The 23,388-nt window shown below is 32.6% G+C and overlaps 1 protein-coding gene across 2 annotated transcripts; it reads right to left on the minus strand.

The window, feature by feature from the left end:
- Window positions 1-1,248: 1,248 nt before the first annotated feature.
- On the minus strand, window positions 1,249-22,656 carry LOC134709269 (mitochondrial import inner membrane translocase subunit Tim9-like). Of its 2 annotated transcripts, none has more exons than XM_063569438.1 (4): window positions 22,550-22,656; window positions 15,578-15,638; window positions 9,415-9,510; window positions 1,249-1,474 (listed from the first exon to the last, which is right to left on the minus strand). In XM_063569438.1, the coding sequence occupies exons 2-4, from the start codon at window positions 15,629-15,631 to the stop codon at window positions 1,346-1,348; spliced, it is 279 nt and encodes a 92-aa protein (XP_063425508.1). In that variant the 5' UTR covers window positions 15,632-15,638; window positions 22,550-22,656; the 3' UTR covers window positions 1,249-1,345. The 2 variants fall into 2 exon arrangements, with proteins under 2 accessions (XP_063425508.1, XP_063425509.1); XM_063569439.1 differs by having other exon boundaries at window positions 22,494-22,611.
- Window positions 22,657-23,388: the final 732 nt, after the last annotated feature.

A 23,388-nucleotide genomic window follows, 5' to 3' on the forward strand; every position in this document is an offset into this window, starting at 1 on the left:
CAATCGACCCGTATTTGCCGCTTTGCCAGTATTTCGCACTTTACCACTGGCATATACTGTATTGACTGCTTTTTGGCATAATTAATTTCTAAAACGATTACCTGTTGTTATTTTGTTTTCCTCTTATAGTTAGTTGGACTGTTTGTCTATGTTTTCGTTTGTCACCCGCGTTTGTTTTCTCTCAATTGAGTTATTGCATTTGAACAGTGGTATACTACTTTTGCCTTTTATATTTAACTCATTAATATTTGCTGATTGTTTCTTGTTGATCATTTAAAAAGGCAAAGATCTTTTTCAACAAGGGGTCGTCAGACATTTCTAAGGTAATTAACTATTGGTAAATCTTGTCTTGATGGTCCATCTTTCTAATTCATAATTCATCCATCTATTTTAAGTTTTCAAATATAAGTAAAAAATGCCGAAAATTTGGGCAAAACAAATACACAATTAAAAGGCAATATAACTCAATAACTCAAATTACTGTCGAGGGTATCACAAACCCAGTAGTCAGCACTTCGGTGTTGACATGAATATCAATTATATGGTCATTTTTATAAATTTTCTGTTTACAAAACTTTGAATTTTTCGAAAAACTAAGGATTTTCTTACCCCAGGAGTAGATTACCTTAGCCGTTTTTGGCACAACTTTTTGGAATTTTGGGTTTCAATGCTCCTCAACTTTGTATTTGTTTTGGCTTTTTAACAATTTTGATCTGAGCGTCACTGATGAGTCTTATGTAGACGAAACGCGCGTCTGGCGTATAAAATTATTATCCTGGTACTTTTGATAACTATTTACATCACTGGGTCGATGCCACTGCTGGTGGACGTTTCGTCCCCGAGGGTATCACCAACCCAGTAGTCAGCACTTCGGTGTTGACATGAATATCAATTATATGGTCATTTTTATAAATTTTCTGTTTACAAAACTTTGAATTTTTCGAAAAACTAAGGATTTTCTCACCCCAGGAGTAGATTACCTTAGCCGTATTTGGCACAACTTTTTGGAATTTTGGGTCCTCAATGCTCCTTAACTTTGTATTTGTTTTGGCTTTTTAACTATTTTGATCTGAGCGTCACTGATGAGTCTTATGTAGACGAAACGCGCGTCTGGCGTATAAAATTATAATCCTGGTACTTTTGATAACTATTGAAACCACAGGTCAGCTTCGTCGTCTTACAAGTTGGCTGAAATTGGTCAAGTGGTAATATCACAAATGTAGCTCACAAGGCGGGGACAATACAAGCTTAAAAGTCAACACATGATTTAATGAATATCAAAATCTTCAAAGTATTTAATAATTTTTAGTATTATGATGTGATCCAGTTAAGGTGAATGCTAAGATCAGGTCCCTGACACATTTCTTACAGGTGTTGAGGCTTCAGATTGCTGAAGCTGATATTCTTGAAATCTTTGTGAAATCCTTTGTGTCATCTTGAGATATTTTTCTAGGCAATTTAGGGCACAGTTATTCTGAAAATACAACAAAGGCATAAAGAACAGCATGCATGGCAAAACATAGTCCCCTACTTGTAAAAAAATGTTTGTGTTGCAAAAAAATTATAATTTGATCTATAACTTGTCATGGTGTAATCGTTATAACAAATATCAAGTCAACATTTAATAGCATGAAACTAGAGGCTCTAAAGAGCATGTGTCGCTCACCTTGGTCTATGTGCATATCATAAACAAAGGATACAGATATGTTCATGACAACATTGTGTTTTGGTATTGGTGATGTGTCAGTAGATCGTACTTAACTGAACATTCTTGCTGCTTTCTATTATCACTACCTATAACGAACTTTCCAGTAATTAAAATATTTTGTAAAAATTTACAAAATTTACAAAATTTATGAAAATTGTAGATTACCTTAGCCGTATTTGGCACAACATTTTGGAATTTTGGGTCCTCAATGCTCTTCAACTTTGTACTTGTTTGGCTTTACCACTATTTTGATCTGGGCGACACTGATGAGTCTTATGTAGACGAAACGCGCGTCTGGCGTATTAAATTATAATCCTGGTACCTTTGATAACTATAAAGGGCAACATTTCTTTAGGGGTCAATTGACCATTTTGATCATGCTGACGTATTTGTAGGTCTTACTTGGCTGAACATTATTGCTGTTTACAGTTTATCTGTATCTATAATAGTATTTAAGATGGTTCATTATCATTCATCCAACTTTTTAAAACTATAGGTAGTAAAGGTTAAAAAACAAGAATGTCTCCATAGTACACGGATGCCCAACTCGCTCTATCATTTTCTATGTTTAGTGGACCGTGAAATTAGAATAAATTCTCTAATTTGGCATTAAAATTAGAAAGGTCATATCATAGGGCACATGTATACTAAGTTTCAAGTTGATTGGACTTCAACTTTATCAAAAACTAACTTGACCAAAAACTTTAACCTGAAGCAGGACAGACGGACGAACGAACGGTACGACGAACGAACGAACGGACGAACAAACAGACAGACGAAAGGAAGCACAGACCAGAAAACATAATGCCCCTCTACTATCGTAGGTATAAAGTCGGATAGATGAGATCAAAGGTATTCAAGAACATAGGATTTTCAATTAGAATTTGGGTTGAATGACAGGTGAAAAATAAGACTGAAAATTATACCCGGCTTTAATGTTCTGTAGTACTATTTAGCATATAGCATGTTATATGTGCATATGACAGTTAGTTATTGAATTGTAAACCACTGACAGTATTTTTAAGTTTTTTAATCTTTTAAATAGTTAAAATATGAATTTGATAGAAAAATATCAGTTGCATTTTTATTCATGAAGAGATTTGTCAATAAGATTGAGCTTTTTTGTGTGCAATAGACCCTCTTCATTCATTTTTAGCTCACCTGGCCCACAGGGCCAAGTGAGCTTTCCTCATCACTTGGCGTCTGTCGTCTGGTGTCGTTAACTTTTACAAAAATCTTTTCCTCAGAAACTACTGGGCCAAATTTAACCAAACTTGGCCACAATCATCTAGTTTAAAAATGTGTGGCATGACCTGGCCAACCAACCAAGATGGCCACCATGGCTAAAAATAGAACATAGGGGTAAGATGTAGATTTAGAGCAAATCTGACATGAAATAAAATTGTTTATCAGGTCCAGATCTATCTGCCCTGAAATTTTCAGATGAATCAGACAACCCATTGTTAGGTTGCTGCCCCTATATTGGTAATTTTAAGGATTTTTTTCTGTTTTTGGTTATTATCTTGAATATTATTATAGATGGAGATAAACTGTAAACAGCAATAATGTTCAGCAAAGTAAGATTTACAAATAAGTCAACATGACCAAAATGATCAGTTGACCCCTTTAGGAGTTATTGCCCTTTATAGTCAATTTTTAACCATTTTTCGTAAATCTAAGTTAACTTTTACAAAAATCTTCTCCTCTGAAACTACTGGGCCAAATATAGCCAGAATCATTATTAGGCTATCTAGTTTAAAAGTTGTGTTTTGTGACCTGGCAAACCAACCAAGATGGCCGCTACGGCTAAAAATAGAACATAGGGGTAAAATTCAGTTTTTGGCTTATAACTCAAAAACCAAAGCATTTAGAACAAATCTGACAAAGAGGGTAAAATTTTTCATCTGGTCATGATCTTTCTGCCCTGAAATTTTTAGATGAATCGGACAACTTGTTGTTAGGTTGCTGCCCCTAAATTGGTAATTTTAAGGAAATTTTGCTGTTTTGGGTTATTATCTCGATTATTATTATAGATTGAGAAAAACTGTAAACAGCAATACTGTACAGCAATTTAAGACTCAAAAATAAGTCAAAATGACCAAAATGGTCAATTGACCCCCTGAGAAGTTATTGTCCAATATAATCAATTTTTAACAATTTTCATAAAATTTGTAAATTTTTACTAACATTTTCCACTGAAACTACACGGACAAGTTCATTATAGATAGAGATAATTGTAAGCAGCAAGAATGTTCAGTAAAGTTGTTTAATTCACATATATATATACCAAGGTGAGCGACACAGGCTCTTTAGAGCCTCTATTTTTTTTAAATTTTAGTATTCTTTTACAAAAATCTTCTCCACAAATTTAACCAAACTTGGCAACAATCTTAATTATGGTATCTAGTTTTAAAATGTGTCTGATGACCTGCCCACCAACCAAGATGCAGTTTTTGGCTAATCTATCTGAAACCAAAGCACTTAGAGCAAATCTGACATTGAGCGTCACTGATGAGTCTTATGTAGACGAAACGCGCGTCTGGCGTATAAAATTATAATCCTGGTACTTTTGATAACTATTGGTAAACTTGTTCATCAAGTCAAGATCTAACTGCTCTAAAAAATTTAGACAAATCAGGCAACCGTTTGATGGGTTGCTGCCCCTGAATAAGTAATTTTCAGAAAATTTCCCAGTTTTTGGTTATAATCTTCAATATTATCTTTGATAGAGATAAACTGTTAACAGAAATTATGTAAAGCAAAGTAAGATCTACAAATAAGCCAACTTTACCAAAACAAGTTATTGTTCTTATAGCAAAATTTATCAATTTTCGTAAATTATCTTAATGTTTGTAAACTTTTACAAAATGTTTTCCTTTGAAACTTCTGAGCCAAGATCATTATAGATAGAGATAATAATAAACAGCAAAAATGTTCAGTAAAGTGCGATTGACAAACACATCATCATCACCAAAACACAATTTTATTATGAATTCCATACATGTCTATAATTTGTGTACTTTGTTTATTAAGCTGCTAATCATCGTCAATTTTTACAAATATCTCCTTCTCTGAAATTACTGGATCAAATTTAACCAAACTTGGTCAAAATCATCACACATTGGGGTATTTAGTTTAAAATTTGTCTAATGACTTGGCATACCAACCAAGAAGGCCATCATGGCTGAAAATAGAACATAGGGGTTAAATGTAGATTTTGGCATATATCTCTGAAACCAAATTATTCAAAGCAATCTAACTCGGGTTAAAATTGTTTATCAGGTCAAGATCTATCTGCCCTGAAATTTTCATACAAATCAGACAATAGATTGGGTTGCTGCCCTAACTAGTAATTTAAAAATAAATTGCAGCTTTTGGCTATTATCTTGAATATTATAAAAGATAGAGATAAACTGTAAACAGCAAGGGTCCGGAAATGGTCATATTTGCCAGTCATGTCCTAAACTGAAACTATAATGTCCTGAACTTTTAATTGGGATTTAGGTCAAATTTTATTTTTCAACCGTAATAATTTCCCTTAATTGTTCTTAAACGATTTTTGGAAAATGGTAGGACAAATCATGAAGAAAATGTGATGCAACAGTGAAACAAGTTTGTTGATGCTACGAACATGACGATCGAGTATGAGCATACTCATAATGAGTCTCTTGCAGTAATGTGATTTTGACAATCATTTTTGGAAAAGGGGCATCAACTTTTAAGTTATATGAAAATGACCGAAATTAGGTGAAAAAATGTTCAGCAAAGTAAGATCTACAAATAAGTCAACATGGCCAAAATGGTCAGTTGACCTCTTAAGGAGTTGTTGCCCTTTATAGTCAATTTTTAACCTTTTTTTTAAATTTAAGTAATCATTTTAAAAAATCTCCTCTGATACTCCTGGGCCAAATCTTACCAAACTTAGCCACAATCATTATTGGGGAATGATGTTTAAAAAATGTGTCTGGTGACCCAGCCAACCAACCAAGATGGCCACCATGGCTAAAATTAGAACAGAGGGGTAAAATAAAGATTTTGGCTTATAATTCTTAAACCAAAGCATTTATAGCAAATCTGACATGAGGTAAAATTGTTTATCCATCTGCTCTGAAATGTGTAGACCAGTCATGCAACCCTTTGTTGGGTTGCTGTCCCTGAAATGATAATTTTAAGTAAATTTTGCAGGTTTCCAGGATATTTGAAAGAGGGGGTGGAGAAAGAAATTTTTTTGGACCTTATTTTGCCAATATAAAATTATGTCAAACTCTCCCCATTAATTGTCTATGGTATGTTAAAATACAATGGTTGGATGGATCTTAACAGCCAAAGACCAATAACGAGACTACAGCAAGAACAGATCAACGTATATCACTACACTGATGTAGCATCCCATCTACTTAAACTAGGATGGAGATCTACTGAACATTCCTTCAATGTGTGATATGGATATTTCTGTGCTACGTTTTTTAACCATTGTGCTTGCATTGCTTTTGTTTATATATATTAAAAAATATATATGTTTTATATGTTGTGTGAATTTTATTCTGTTCAGTCTTTGTGTACTTAAAGGTATTCAATTTATATTTTGTCTTATTTGGATCATTTAGTCAGAAGAACAGAAAACTAGAGGCCCTAAAGAGCCTGTGTCCCTCACCTTAGTATATGTGAATTTTTAACAAAGGAAGCAGATGGATTCTTGACAAAATTGTGTTTTGGTGATGGTGATGTGTTTGTACATCTAACTTTACTGAACATTCTTGCTGCTTACAATTATCTCTATCTATAAAGAACTTGGCCGAGTTGTGCAGTGAAAAATGTCATTAAAAATTTACAAATTTTATGAAAATTGTCAAAAATTGACTATAAAGGGCAATCACTCCTAAAGGGGTCAACTGACCATTTGGTCATGTTAACTTATTTGTAAATCTGACTTTGCTGAACAATATTGCTGTTTATAGTTCATCTCTATCTATAATAATATTGAAGAAAATAACCAAAAACAGCAAAATTTCCTTAAAATTACCAATTCAGGGGCAGCAACCCAACAACGGGTTGTCTGATTCATCTGAAAAGTTCAGGGCAGATAGATCTTGACCTGTTAAACAATTTTACCCCATGTCAGATTTGTTTTTAATGCTTTGGTTTTTGAGTTATAAGCCAAAAACTGCATTTTACCCCTATGTTCTATTTTTAGCCATGGTGGCCATCTTGGTTGGTACGCCAGGTCACTGGACAGATTTTTTAAACTAGATACCCCAATGATGATTGTGGCCAAGTTTGGTCTAATTTGGCCCAGTTGTTTCAGAGGAGAAGATTTTTGTAAAAGTTAATGACGACAGACGGGATGACGACTACAGACACCATACACCAAGTGGTGGGAAAAGCTCACTTGGCCCTTCGGGCCAGGTGAGCTAAAAATGAACGAAGAGGGCCTATTGCACAAAAAAAAGCTCAATCTTATTGACAAATCTCTTCATGAATAAAAACTCTTATTTTGCTATACAATTCATATTTTAACTAAAGGTTAAAAAACTTTAAAATACTTTCAAATGGTTTACAATTCAATAACTAAATGTCAGTTGCACGTTTTAACATGCTATATATGCTAAATAATACTACAGAATATTTAATCCAGGTATTATTTTCAGTCTTATTTTTCACCTGTGACCCAGTGTCTTCCCTAGAAAATTCTTGATGAGGGGGGATAGGACCTTTATAGGGACTCTGGGATCGGGTGCTTTTAAGCTCGGGATTTCGGGATTGACCCTTTCGGGATCCGGGAATTCTTTTTTTCGAATTAAGGGACGTCGGGATTTACTTTATTTAAATTCGGGACCTCAGGATTTCGTGTTTTTAAGCCCAGATTTCGGGAACAGGACCCCTCCTACCCCCCTCCTTGATGCATGGTGGGTCTAAGATGAATTTGCAACGCGGAGCGCGGCGCTGTTTTGTAGAAATATTTTTATTACACTAGTGAAACGAATTGTGCATGTCAGTTTAAAAACTCCACATTAATCAGTCAGGAACAATACTTAATATATTCTCTCAAGGCCAGCCTGGACAGTGTCATTCAACCCAAATTCTAATTGAAAAACCTTTTATTCTTGAATACCTTTGATCTCATCTATCCAACTTTTTTTTTTACCTTTACTACCTATAATTTTAAAAAGTTGGATAAATGAGAATGAACCGTCTAATGAACTTAAAAATATTGTTTTGCTATTGAGCAATACACTATGCTGTTGAATTTAAATCCCCTCAAAAAGAGTTTGCAACAATAACTTCTCGTTTAAATATAATATCATAAAATATTGAAAAATAAAATGACATATAGTCACAGTTATAATTAATATTAATTAATAGTAACTTCTAAAATGTCTTAGGTATAAATTTACAGCTAATCATTTCTTAACACATAATTTTCATGCAGTGTATAAGTGGTAACCACACATATGATTAACAGTATTTTTTAAATGGAATTGGCTTACCTCCCTTACACTGGTTTTAAACTGTCTAAATAGTGCTTTAAACAGAAAAAAACCTTGTTTTTCCCCTTTTTTGCCAGTAATTGGTAAATGATTTGAGCCATAACCCTATAACCATCCCTTTATAGTATGGAATCTTGTGGTATAATTTCAGAGAGATTCATACAGTAAACACAAGTTATTGACTGAAAACTACAAAAATGCTTATTTTGACCCCTACTGGCCCTAGTTTCTAAACCTTTGGGACCATAACGCCCAAAATCAATCCAAACCTTCTACCTGTGGTAATAAACATTGTGGTACAATTTCAGATTAATTAAAATACTTATACACAAGTTGATATCCTGAAAGTAGAAAAATTATTGTTTTGGGCCCCTAATTCCAAAACAGTTTTAACCATCATCCCAAAAATCAATCCCAACCTTCCATTTGATGCAGACGACAACATCATACCATTATACAATCCCAAAATTTTTTGATGGTCGTATAAAAACAGCAAAACTTCCTTAAAATTTCCAATTTTAGGGCAGCAACCCAACAACTTCTTGGATTCATCTGACATTTTTTTTTAAACTAGATACCCCAATGATGATTATGGCCAAATTTGGTTTAATTTGGCCCAGTAGTTTCAGAAGACAAGATTTTTGTAAAAGTTAACTACGACGGACAACAACAGATGACGACAGACGCAAAGTGATGAGGAGAAGATGTTTGTAAAAGTTTACGGACAAAGGACAAAAGACGACAAGTGATGAAAGAAGCCTACTTTGCCCTTCAGACCAGTTGAGCTAAAAAAAAAGTGTGGAAAACTGATTATTTTAGTGAATTTTCTAAATCAAGTACCATAACTCTGCACAAAGTCATTAGAACATTATTACTGAACTAGTATATATATATTTTAGGGGCCAACTGAAAGATGCTTTGGGGTGCAGGAATTCGTCGCTGCATTGCAGACCTATTCGACAATGGTGACCTTCTGCTGTTGTCTGTTCTAAGGTTGGGTCTTTAACACATTCCTCATTTCCATTCTCAACTTTATTTAAGGGTTAGATCTGATTCATATTTTGAATATTAAACAATTTCTTATAGAATTGGTTATAGCATCATCCCAATGTGCAGATACAAAATTGTGCAATGCAAAATAAATATAGAAAAGTTAATTTGACCAGTCTTGCTCTTATGATAAAAATTTCTAAACAAATTTATTAAATATAATCTTACTTCAGCCTTCAGTACAGTTCTTGTAGTGAAATCTTTTGCACAGTCAATGAAACACATTTCAGTCAATCTGTTATACTGTGATAAAAATTCTTTGAACTGAAAAATAATTTGTAAACTATTAAGCTATTCATTATCACTGAACTAGTACAGTGAAACCTGTTTAAACCCCTACCTCTTCTGAACTTATGATATTGTTTGGTTTTGGATGTTGTTCGGTTTTATCAGGCTCAAAACACATATAATTTGATATGACGGTGCTTTAGATTTATATATAATGTTTGGTTTATACAGGTTTTGGGTTTAAGCAGGATTCGGTTTAGTCAGTTTTCACTGTATATATATTTATTTAGGGGCCAGCTGAAGGATGCCTGTTGATGCTGGAATTTCTCGCTGCATTGAAGACCTATTGATGACCTTCTGCTGTTGTCTGTTCTGTGATCGGGTTGTTGTCTCTTTGACACATTCCGCATTTCCATTCTCAATTTCATGTATCAAATTTTAGAGAAAAACCAACGTGAAAAAAAATGAATTGAGATTAATTTAGGTTTCATAACAAGTGGTGATGGGATATGGCTTGATATTATCTTAAGTTATTTCATTTCAATACTATAATAAAGGAGCCTCTGGCAAGTTTATTATACATGTATTTTAATTCAAATAATGATTTTCACAAGTTGTTAAATCCTGTGTTTATCAAGTGGGAATCCAGTTAGTTCATTTTCACTATTGTATGCAAGTTTGTCTATTGTATAATAAAGGATAATGGGAAAAACTGTGTTTTGTTTACTTTTTGAAAATGCAAAATAATTGATTAAAATGTATGTTTGAACACAATTTTATAGGAATATATTTTTTTAATATGTCCTTCACCGGAAAAGGTTTAACAATTGTGTGGTCCTTTGAGAAGTCATTGACCAGATAGTGGGTTTGCCTGTATCCCTGCTCATCATTTAGTCTCTTGTGATTGTCATTATGCAGGATATAAAACTAAAAATCATATTTGTTCTCTAAGTACTTAATCACAATTCCCTAATGACAGCAGTGCTGATAATTAATAATAAAACTTGAATTACAAATAGTTCATGCAAAATAGTTTAATCATTTTAAAAATTGGGGCCAAAAAAGACACAATGTTCATGCATGATACAGGTCTGGATTCGGATTGTAATTAAATTTTTGATACATAATAGGTTTCTGACACAGTATAACTGTAGTAAAAAAAACTTCAAATTGGTTAATATATGATTTGAATATATATTTTTGCTTTTGTGCAATACACTGTTGCAAATTTAACTCCCCCCGTTGTGTTTGTGCAATGACCAACTTGAAAACTGGGCCCATAATAAAAAATCTTTATAAAAGTTTTATTTTGGATCCCTTGGACCTTAATGTTGACCAATTTGAAAACATGACCCAAAATTAAAAATCTAATTCACATGGTTATATTTGACAAATCAAAGTACCTCTATAATTAAATTTTTGATGGAATCATACAAAGTTTAATTTTGGACCCTTTGAATCTCATGTGGTCCAATTTAAAAATTGGGACCAAATTCTAAAAAATTTAAATACACGGTTAGATTCAGCATACTTAAGAATCCAAAAAATTCAAGAATAAAACCCCATTGAAATTGGTCAATAAAATAAGCAATTCATACTAAGTATTATAAAAGTATTGTTTTCAGCCCCATTTTGGCCCCTAATTCCTAAATAGTTTAGGCAAAAAAAACTAAATCAATCCCAACATTCCTTTTTAGAAATGTAAACTTGCAGTACAATTTCAGAAAGATTCATACATTTATACACAAGTTATTGTCTCAAAACTAGAAAAATACTTATTTTGACCCTTTTAGACCCCTAGTTCTTAAATTGTTGGGACCAAAACCCCCTAAGTCAATCCCAACCTTCCTTTAGTGGTTAAAACTGTATAAACCTTTTTTTTAATTTTAATGATTTCTGTTTTATACACTAAAGTTATTATCCAGAAACCATCCGTCTCGGACGATGCTGACAACGACAACGAGATACAAATATACAACCATACAACAACAATTTTTTAGGTCCTATAAAAAATGGGGTCACCATTAATTTAAGCTCAAAATCTGCCCTCAAAAGAGGCAAGCATTTTTGTAAAGGTACTTTTTTGTTGTTGTACTAATGGGAGGTAATATAGGTAATATTGATATAAAAAAAAAATCATTTACAGAAATTAGAAAGATCATATCATAGTTAACATGTGTACTAAGTTTCAAGTTGACTGGACTTCAACTTCGTCAAAAACTACCTTGACCAAAAACTTTAACCTGAGCTTCACACTATCTTTTTCTTTGTTCAGTGGACCATGAAATTGGGGTCAATACTTTAATTTAACATTAAAATGAGAAAGATCATATCATAGGGAACATGTGTACTAAGTTTCAAATTGATTGGACTTCAACTTCATCAAAAACTTCCTTGACCATAAACTTTAACCTGAAGCGTGACGAACAAAAGGACGAACAAAAGGACGAACGAAAGAACGAACGAACAGACGAACGGAGGCACGGACCAGAAAACATAATGATGAGAGATGGTGTAATAAATAAAATTTATAATGAAAAAAATATGTTCAAAATTCAGAAAATTTTGTACCCTCGAGTCTCCTAAAAGGGGCACTAGCTATATAGCTACAAAATATATAAAAATTCTAATATATTATTTTTTTGCTCAATCATTAGTGAAATGCATAGTGAAATAATAATTTGCTTTTAGCAGCCAGAATTGTTCAATTTTGTCAAAATAACCCAAATAACATTAATTACGAATTATTCACTTGCTAATTCGACCTCATTCAATCCGTATTCATGTGAACTTCAATTTAACCCCTTAACTTGAGATGGATAACACGTGAATTGTAAGTGTATAGTTATCTAAAGGAAAAGTATGTCAACATTGAAAGTGAAACCAAAGGTAAATCATTTGATTGACTGATTCGATCCACAAAAAAAATCATTCTTATTCAGATAAAAACAATTACAAACATTTATTTTTTATCTATCATATGAAATTAAATAGACCTAGAATAATCCAACAGCACAAGTCTGCTTAATCTATGTTTATGTTTACATCGCTTATATGGTCATCGGATGACTGTAGAGGTCAACTCGATAATTAATTAGATATTTAGACTAAAATACAAACGAAACAAAGCTACATACTTTCATGCCAGTACTCTGTTAATAGTTTAGATAAATGTTTTACATGGTTATAAATCAAATATGAGAATTTGATTAAAATTGGAGAATATGAATTTGACAGTTAGTTAGATTTAACATATTTATTTATAGTGGATTGGGAAACAAGTTTTGCAACTTATATATTAATCCCTTTCCACTTTGCAGGGTTGCGAGTGCTGCCTTGTAGAGGCATTAGCCTACTCTTCTTCGAAATCAGTTAGTGCTCCTTTAAACCCCAGACCCTCGAACTTTTATTTTCATTCCTAGAAATAAATATTCAAATCATCAAATTTTATGGAATGTGAATTATATAATTACATTCATAGACTTCAGTCATCTGAGAATTTCCATCAGAAGTATCCACTAAGGCTAAAATACAACAAATTCTTAAAACTGTTAAAGGGGCACTAGCTGTCAAATTCATGTTCACTAATTTGATTCAAATTCTCATAATTTATTTTGTAACAATGTAAAACATTTTCCCAAACTATCAAAAGTATAAAATAAACAATTTAAAGGACATGGTCTCAATAAGATGTTTCGTTTCGTCTGATTTTTGGCCTAGACGCCATCGAGTTGACCTTCTATGACCATATAAGCAATGTAAACATAAACATAGATATAAATAGATGAATCAACTCATGCAATTGGATTTTTTAATTTATAGGTCTGTTTAATTTTGTATTATAGATTAAAAATATATTTTAATTGTCGTTTTAATACCATCGCAAAAATATTTGTAGTAGTATATTGGTATCTTGTCATGGTCTTCAGCCGCAGCGGTGTCACCAGCAGCGTCTTCAGCCTCGTCAGAAGATGAATGGTTTCAATCTAGGAATTAAATGCCAAAAACTTGCATTTTTGAAGTTTCAGGACAATAACTTATGTTTGACTCTTTCTGACATTGTACCACAAGGTTCCATATAATAAATGGAAGGCTTGGTGCCAGTTAAGGGTTAATATCCCCAAACAGTTAGGAATAAGGGACAAAAAAATAGCCTAAAAGAAGCATTTTTCTAGTTAACAGACAATGAGGTGTGTTTATAAGTGTATAAATCTCTCTGAAATTATACTACAAGGTTTCTTACTACAGAGGAAAGGCTGGAATTGACTTTGGGGTTCTTGCTCCTAGGGGGTCAATTAGTGAAGGGCCATTCTGCATTCTGTGTCAGAAACCTTTGCTATGTCAACTATTTAATCACAATCCAAATTCAGAGCTGTATCAACATGATCAAGCTTGAATGATGTGTCCATACTTGCCCCAACTGTTCAGGGCTCAAAATGTGCGGTCGTGTAAAGCTGCGCCCTGCATCTGATTACTTTTATAAAAATGATGTTTTGTAGATCGAATCAGTCAATCACATTATTTACCTTTGTCTCACTTTCAATGTTGACATTCTTTTCCTTTAAGTAACCATACACAGACAATGCATGTGTTATTCTATCTATGAGGTGTTATCATTCCCTTGCAAGTGAATAATTCATTATCAATGTTAGTAGCTTAATATGACAAAATTGAATCATTTTAGCTGCTAAACATGCTAAAAGTGAATTATTATTTCACTATTTCACTTTCATTAATTATTGAACAAAAAAAAAATCAACAGCATAATTTAGATTTTATATATATCTCGTAGCTAGTGCCCCTTTAACAGAATGTAAAAAAAATTATATTATGCAAATGTTTTTCTCAGGAATTTGACAATTTTTTAAATAAAAAAACATATTTCTCAGAATGTAACTGGAACCACAGATATACTTTTATTTGGCCTTACAAGGAACCTTTATATACCTAATACAGTTATCCTTATGATCGTTAAAGTTGGTATCTCACTAAACAAAAATTCTGTAATTTTTTTTCAAGCAGTCATTAATTGAAACCATAGAAATGATGTCATGGACAATGGACATAGGACAGAGAGTATACGCACAAAACGTTTGCGGAATCCAGCATTGAATCTACCTTCTTAAATATAAAGCTTAAAAAAATAAAAAATTATGCTGTTGCTCTTGTCACAGGATTGTCAAATGATCGTTATATACCTATGTCTGGCATACTACAAGGCTGGCTCAAACATATAGTGCCAGATTTCACAAAAAACATATTATGCACATCTACATGATATATGCATAAGAGAGGGATAAAAGATACCAAAGAGACAGTCAAACTCATAAATGGAAAATAAACTGACAACTTCATGCCTAAAAACAACTTATATGTGAACTTGATCTTATTTATCCTTTGAAGATCTTGCATTTATTAATGCAGACACACAAGATAGACAGGTGAACAAAGTGAACTATAGGGTTCCAGCATCCCTGGTCTTAATAAATCTTATAAATCTATATTTTATCAGAACTTTTTCACCATTTTAATTTGCATTCCCAACAAATCACAAATATTCATTTAATTTTATTTTTTAAAGATGTTACCAAATGTTCCCCACATTAAAATTATCTATCCATGGTGACAACTAAAAAAATACATATTTTTGGGGGTATTATATTTAAACTGTTCACAAATATCTCAGATAAATTCAGACATGTCAGAGCCAGTTTAATGTCAATTCTGATATAATTTATATTTCAAAGGGCATAACTACTTAAATTATTTGAACAGCAATATGTTTGAAAGACTCATAAAACTTATCAAATAGAAGAAACCTATGATATTAGTTTCATAAAATTGTCATAAAGAATTGTTGACATGAGAACGATGAGTGCGCTAACCATACTAATGATGCAATTTCCATTCACTAAAAGTAGTATTTTCATTCCCTTGGCCCAAGGGGCATAACTCTTTTAAAAATAATTGATTTTTTGAACTTGTCCCAAACATTGCTAATATGAACCTATGAATAAAATAGATATTTGAACATATATATTCATTATTTAGTTTTACATGATAGGAGTAAGCAAGGTCCTGTAAAAATCTGTCTAGTTATTACCTGCTTGACTGTAGCTTCTGTATCCATTTGTGGTAAACCTCCCTGTGGATTCATGTTGACTCTGCAATATTATATACACATGATATAATATAGATTGAAAATAAAAATTTCTATAAAAGCATGCAAATACAAAAACAAATAATGCTGGGGATGTGTGCATGATATGCTTGTTAGGTTTTCAAAGAATAAATTTCAATAACTTTCATTAATTCTCAATGTCTTATAAGAAATATATATAAAAATCAGAAGGGACCTTACATCAATAAATATAAACAATTTACAAAATGGTCATGAGACCTAGGCCTGCTAAAAGCATTTTAGAATAATTGTCTGAAAAATGTAAAATCCCCCTTTATTCAAATGAATAAAACCATGTAATTCCAAGTTGTAAAACTCAAATCTAAATTAAAGGGTAGCTCATATCAAAATATATAAAAATTCACTAACATTTTTTGAGAAATGTTAGGAAACTGAAAAATACTCTTTTTTTTAATGAAATGTATCGTCGGTTTAACTAATTTTTCATTAAAAATATTTTCCACTGTCAAAAGAATTTAGCTGAACAACAAATTAATGTAATTAAAAGATTTAAAAACCTTAAAGATTTCTCACATTACACACAGGTAAATTTGCTCTTTCTGCTAGCTCTCCATTGTAAAATAAAAATTAATGTCCCCCATGAGGGAGAGAACTAAACTTGAGGCTCTAAAGAGCCTGTGTCGTTCACCTTGGTATATGTGAATTAAACAAAGGAAGCAGACAGTTCATGAAAAAATTGTGTTTAGGTGATTGTGATGTGTTTGAACATCTTACTTTACTGAACATTCTTGCTGCTTACAATTATCTCTATCTATAATGAACTTGTCCGTGTAGTTTCAGTGGAAAATGTTAGTAAAAATTTACAAATTTTATGAAAATTGTTAAAAATTGATTATATAGGACAATAACTTCTTGGGGGATCAATTGACCATTTTGGTCATTTTGACTTATTTTTGAGTCTTAAATTGCTGTACATTATTGCTGTTTACAGTTTATCTTTATCTATAATAATATTCAAGATAATAACCCAAAACAGCAAAATTTCCTTAAAATTACGTTTTATCAAAATATACTGAATCATTTTCTTATCATAAAAAAAAAACCCTCACAACAAGACTTAAAAAAATAATACTCTTGGCCTTAAAAAGGGATAACAGCACCACATAACCTTAAATTAGACATGATAGTTGACGAGTCATTATTTCCATGTTAATAACATTGCTGAAAAGATTTTCCCAAGAATTCAACAAAATTCTAGGAGAGGAGTAAAACATAAATAGTGGAAATAGATGTTTTTAAACAATTATTATGCAAGATCATTCTCAACTTCTCTTTTTGTAGTCGATACAAGTGAAATGCAATGAAAAATGTGTGGTTAGTTTTTTTGCATGACATCGTCATGATTAAATTGGAAATCCTGAGATGTATTGAACTTGCAACATAACAACCTTATACATGTTACAAGCATCGAGGATAATTGTTCCAAATATATTTTTTTAACTTTTCCCATTTTAAGTTAAACCATGTGCTCTGCAGGGCCCAGCTTTATACAAACTCAGAGGTTGAACCCTGAACAGTTGGGGCAATTATGGACACAACATTCAAGCTTGATACAGCTCTGAATTTAGGTTGTGATCACATTTTTGACAGGATATGAATTTCTGACACAAAACAAATGTCAAGATCTTACAAATCTATTGCCCAACATTGTGCAATTAAAGATTTCTTCTTCAAAGTTTTCAAAAAATTGGAATTTGAGAAATTTGGGGAAAAAATGAAAACTACTACCACCCCCCTTTTTTGCAATTGGTCCAAAACCTGACATTTCTTTATTCATAATTTACAAGTAGTGTTAGGGGGTAAATCTGAACATGGTATCTTGTTAACAATAAATTGTATGTTAAATATTTTTGAATTACCTCCATTACACTGCTTTTAGATTGTCTTAATTGTCCATTGACCAAAAAAACCTAGTTTTTCCCCTTTTTTGGCCCTTTTGCCCCTGATTCAAAACATTTTGAGCAATAACCCCCCAATGTCAATACTAACCATCCCTTCATGGTATGGAAACTTGTGGTATAATTTCAGAGAGATTCATACACTTTAACACAAGTTATTGTTTGAAAACTACAAAAATGATTATTTTTGGCCCCCTTTATGGCCCCTAATTCCTTATCTTTTGGGACCATAACCCCCAAATCAATCCCAACCTTCCTTTAGTAGTATTGAACCCTCTGGTAAAAATTTATAGTGGTCCATCCACTAAAACAAAAGTTATTGTCCTGAAACTTAATGCATCTTCTGAAGACAACGACGACGACGCAGACGACAACATGATACCATTCTCAACTTCTCTTTTTGTAGTCGATACTAGTGAAAATGCAATGAAAAATGTGCAGTTAGTATTTTTGCATGACATCATGATTAAATTGGAAATCCTGAGATGTATCGAACTTGCCAGCATAACAACCTTATACATGTTACAACATGTACAAGCATCGAGGATAATTGTTCCAAATATAAACAATTTTTCCCTTTTCCCATTTTAAGTTAAACCAGGTTCTCTGCAGGGCCCAGCTTTATGTTAAATGTTTTAGAATTACCTCCATTACACTGCTTTTAAATTGTCTAAATTGTCCATTGACTTAAAAAACCTAGTTTTTCCCCTTTTTTGGCCCTTTTGCCCCTAATTTCAAAACATTTTGAGCAATAACCCCCAAGGTCAATACTAACCATCCCTTCATGGCATGGAAACTTGTGGTATAATTTCAGAGAGATTCATACACTTTAACACAAGTTATTGTTTGAAAACTACAAAAATACTTATTTTGGGCCCCCTTTTTACCACCTTATTCCTTAACTATTGGGACCATAACCCCCAAATCAATCCCAACCTTCCTTTAGTAGTATTGAACCTTCTGGTAAAAATTTATAGTGGTCCATCCACTAAAACAAAAGTTATTGTCCTGAAGCTAAATGCATCTTCTGACGACGACACAGACGACACAGATGACACAGATGACAACATGGTACATGTACCATTATATGACACAAAAAAAAAAAAAATTTGCGGTCGTATAAAAACCTAAGGTTTTTCTTTTCTACTACAGTTTAAACCAGATGCTCCGCAGGGCGTAGCTTTATACGACCGCAGAGGTTGAACCCTGAACGGTTGGGGCAAGTATGGACACAACATTCAAGCTGGATTCCGCTCTAAATTTGGATTGTGATTAAATAGTTGACACAGCATAGGTTTCTGACACAGAATGAATGTATTCAAATGAACTTAAATTTTTTGTTTTCTCTTAGAGCAATTCACTATGCTGTTGAATATTAATCCTCTCAAAAAAATGTTTGAAGAAATTTTCTTTTTATTTATGAAATTTCAAATGAGAAAAATTGAACCCAATTTTTTATTCACATCCCCCTTTCCCTTATTCCAAAACTAATTTCAATTAAAATATTCTAATGGAGTTTGCAACAATTACTACTCATTTAAATACATCATAAAATATTAAGATGTAAAAAAACTGCTTGTTATCACTGAATGGTAAAGATTATTTAAATTTATCAGTTGGTAGTAAAAAGTGAATTGTATATTGTATATAACAAAGATTTAAGTTGATTCTGGACAAAGGAAGATAACTCCAATTAAAAAAAATTCTTGTAGATATTTCTTGCTTACTATACTGGACAAAGAAAGATAACTCTTAATTAAAAAAATAAAATTGCTATTTCACAATATTGTGAAATTAGATATTTCTTGCCATTGCACAATACTGTGCAATTGAAAAGACTTGCTATTGCACAATACTTAATATAATAATTTTAGATCCTGATTTGGACCAACTTGAAAACTGGGCCCATAATCAAAAATCTAAGTACATGTTTAGATTCAGCATATCAAAGAGGCCCAAGAATTTAATTTTTGTTAAAATCAAACTTAGTTTCATTTTGGACCCTTTGCACTTTAATTTAGACCAATTTTAAAACTGGACCAACAATTAAGAATCTACATACACAGTTAGATTTGGCATATCAAAGAACCCCAATTATTCAATTTTTTATGAAATCAAACAATGTTTAATTTTGGACCTCGATTTGGGCCAACTTGAAAACTGGGCCAATAATCAAAAATCTAAGTACATTTTTAGATTCAGCATATCAAAGAACCCCAAGGTTTCAATTTTTGTTAAAATCAAACTAAGTTTAATTTTGGACCCTTTGGACCTTAATGTAGACCAATTTGAAAACGGGACCAAAAAATAGGAATCTACATACACAGTTAGATTCGGCATATTAAAGAACCCCAATTATTCAATTTTGATGAAATCAAACAAAGTTTAATTTTGGACCCTTTGGGCCCCTTTTTCCTTAACTGTTGGGACCAAAACTCCCAAAATCAATACCAACCTTCCTTTTATAGTCATAAACCTTGTGTTTAAATTTCATAGATTTCTATTTACTTATACTAACGCTATGGTGCGAAAACCAAGAAAAATGCTTATTTGGGTCCCTTCTTGGCCCCTAATTCCTAAACTGTTGGGACCGTAACTCCCCAAAATCAATACCAACCTTCCTTTTGTGTTCATAAACATTGTGTTTAAATTTCATTGATTTCTATTTACTTTAACTAAAGTTATTGTGCGAAAACCAAGAATAATGCTTATTTGGGCCCTTTTTTGGCCCCTAATTCCTAAACTGTTGAAACCAAAACTCCCAAAATAAATCCCAACCTTTCTTTTGTGGTCATAAACCTTGTGTCTAAATTTCATAGATTTCTATTAACTTAAACTAAAGTTATAGTGCGAAAACCAAGAAAATGCTTATTTGAGCCCTTTTTGGCCCCTAATTCCTAAAATGTTGGGACCAAAACTCCCAAAATCAATACCAGCCTTCCTTTTATGGTCATAAACCTTGTGTTAAAATTTCATAGATTTCTATTCACTTTTACTAAAGTTAGAGTGCGAAAACTAAAAGTATTCGGACGACGACGACGACGACGACGACGACGCCAACGTGATAGCAATATACGACGAAAATTTTTTCAAAATTTGCGGTCGTATAAAAACCTCATCTCATACTTTCATAAGGGAGGGTTTACCAACCTGATCATAAGAACTTCTGTTTATCCACAGTCGCTTTAATTTTAGTGATATACTAGAGTATATATATAGCAAAATCCTAAATACACCATTTGGTGGTGCGCCTGTCAGATGTGGAACGTACAAATAAGGTATTAGGTAACAGGTGAATATACTCTTGGTATCGGTATCGGATTCGACCCAGAACTTGTTAATTATTGGCAATATGGAAAACAAAAGGGGCTGGAGTGGTGTTATTTTTTATCAACACCATTGTTTCATATTAGCTATATAAAGTTGAATTCTTTGATTTGTCATTTTTACCCCTGAAAGCTGACAAATTGGATCTCGTCATTTTAGTATTATAGATGTATGAAAAAAATAAAAATACATTCAACAGTATTTTTTTATTTTATTTTTTCATACATATATCACTCAAATTCAAGCGACTGTGGTAAGGAACATATATATATTAACTAGATATACTGTTCCCAGCTGTGGTTTATTATATTGGCACTGGCTACGGAAATGTAACAATAATAAAAATATTATTGTTTACACATTGGAGATTAATTGCCAAAATGAAAGGTTGGGTAAGGATCTGATTAATTACGAATATTTCAAAAATTATTGAGGCTACAGTTACATCCGGTTATTGTTACATTAATTCTCGTCAATGTACGCTGGGACTAGGAAAACTTTATTTGAATTTAACAAAATTGCATACAATTTAAAAAAAAAACAACATTTGTAATATTAAAGTTTCTACAAATCCAATATTGTTGTTTTGGGAGCATTTCTTAGTCCAACGGATCTTGGTGAAACCAAGCAGTCATCGCAAACTGATGCAGCCAAATGAACGTCAGTATTTCATACTCTAAATTCCATTCTGTACTATCCTGTTTTACATTTTAAGACACTTTCAATGTCTGTCATGCTTCAGCTGATAAATATATATTGTTTTACTCTTGCGATCAAGGATTTGTATATGAATATCCTTTTTGCCATGTTATTTAACATGTGAGGTAGTAATATGATTTCATTACCGTTCATTACTGATTTTATGCTCACCCTCAATTTCCATATCTAGCTAAATACTAGTCAATTGCGTAGGCAATTGATTTTAACATTTGCCGACATAGTTGAAAGTGGTTGAATCGGTGTTTTAATTTTCAGAGTCCAGATCATTTGTGATAGTAATTTCATTCTAATTGGATTCTTACAATACAAATCCTTCATTGTACAGACATTACAGATTACAGATAGATGAATAAAATAAGGTAAACAAGTTTATTTAATCTAGCATGTTTATAAAGGAGGGGGGATAGAACCTGTATCGGGACTCCGGGATCAGGTGTTTTTAAGCTTGGGATTTTGGGATTTACTTCTTGGAGATCCGGGAATTCTTTTTTTCAAATTTCGGGATCCTGGATTTAACTTTATTTAAATTTGGGTCCTCTGGATTTCGCGTTTTTAAGACTGGGATTTCAGGATCAGGACCCTTTGTACACCCCCTCATTAAGTGCATCAATAAAACAACCCAATGTAACCTTAACCAAATGTAATCTTTTGTGGATAGTTGTCTCATTGGCAATCATACCAAATCTTCTTTTTTATATTAGCCTCAATTATTATTGTTTCATTCGTAATTAATCGGAGACATATGTATTATATGTATTATATGTCTCTGACCGTAGCCAGTGCCTATCATATTTTATGATCTTTTATATAACAATGTTTATTGAACAGCCAGGGAACAGTATATTCATGGTATAGAACAACAAAAATTATACTTTTAACTGAATTGAATGAATATGTTACTGTTCGTAAAACAAAAGGTATGATTTACAATGTGCCTCAGTGAGTGACAATTTTTGTCTGATTGTTAACCTCCACATGAGTTATTCAGAGAATAAAAGTGGGGGAGGGAAACCAATGGTAATGTCATGAGGTATTTATGAACGTAGATCGCTCCGTTTACGGAGCACCATTCAATAACCGCGAGGGACTACATACTTCTTTTAATTATGCACTCGAACAAAGATTTAAAACTATACCAATCCTTGATCCCATTAAGAATACAAGATACTTTTCTTTTTTTTTTTGCAATTTTTTAAATAATGAAATCGGCAAAGGGTTTGCAAATAGGTTCCAATACATGTTGATTTACCGTCATGTTTACTTGGGTACGGTATATTGTGACAGCCATTATTAAAGAGGGGACAAGGGGTTTAACTGTTACACGGTGGGTATGGTTGTCCTGCGAGAGAACGTACTGTGCTGGTGATTCGGTCCTGACGGGTGCTGGTGATCAATGAAAAAATGTAAACAAAGACGAAAATGATGATTTTTGACGTTTTCACTAATAAAAAATGGAAGAAAACAGTTGAGATTTTTCAATTTTGTTTCTTATGGGTTCATATATAAACCATTGAAAAGTTGACCCTCTAAACTGTTTCAGTTAGCCTAACACAAAAATGCTCATTTTCAGAAAATCTCAAACTGAAAAAATAAAACAAAAATGCTCATAGAGTCCGGCTTTCTATACCACAATCCACACGACAAAACTATTTTGTAAAAAAACATTGCAATTTATAAAAATTTGGATGATTTTCTCAATTTACTCATGTCCTGATACTGTGCTGGTGGGTCCTGTCATTGTGCTGGTGGGTCCTGATACGGTGCTGG

Source organism: Mytilus trossulus, chromosome 3 (genome assembly GCF_036588685.1).
Source record: "Mytilus trossulus isolate FHL-02 chromosome 3, PNRI_Mtr1.1.1.hap1, whole genome shotgun sequence".
In the NCBI taxonomy this organism is placed as follows: domain Eukaryota; kingdom Metazoa; phylum Mollusca; class Bivalvia; order Mytilida; family Mytilidae; genus Mytilus; species Mytilus trossulus.

Bases quoted from the DNA above. Each gene is read 5' to 3' on its own strand.
- LOC134709269 (XM_063569438.1), bottom strand. From the start codon at position 15,631: ATGAATCCACAGGGAGGTTTACCACAAATGGATACAGAAGCTACAGTC. The intron at 9,511-15,577 runs GTAATAACTAGA...ATTATTTTTCAG, and splicing joins CAGAAGCTACAGTCAAGCAG to TTCAAAGAATTTTTATCACA. The intron at 1,475-9,414 runs GTAAGATTATAT...TTGTATTTTCAG, and splicing joins GAACTGTACTGAAGGCTGAA to AATAACTGTGCCCTAAATTG.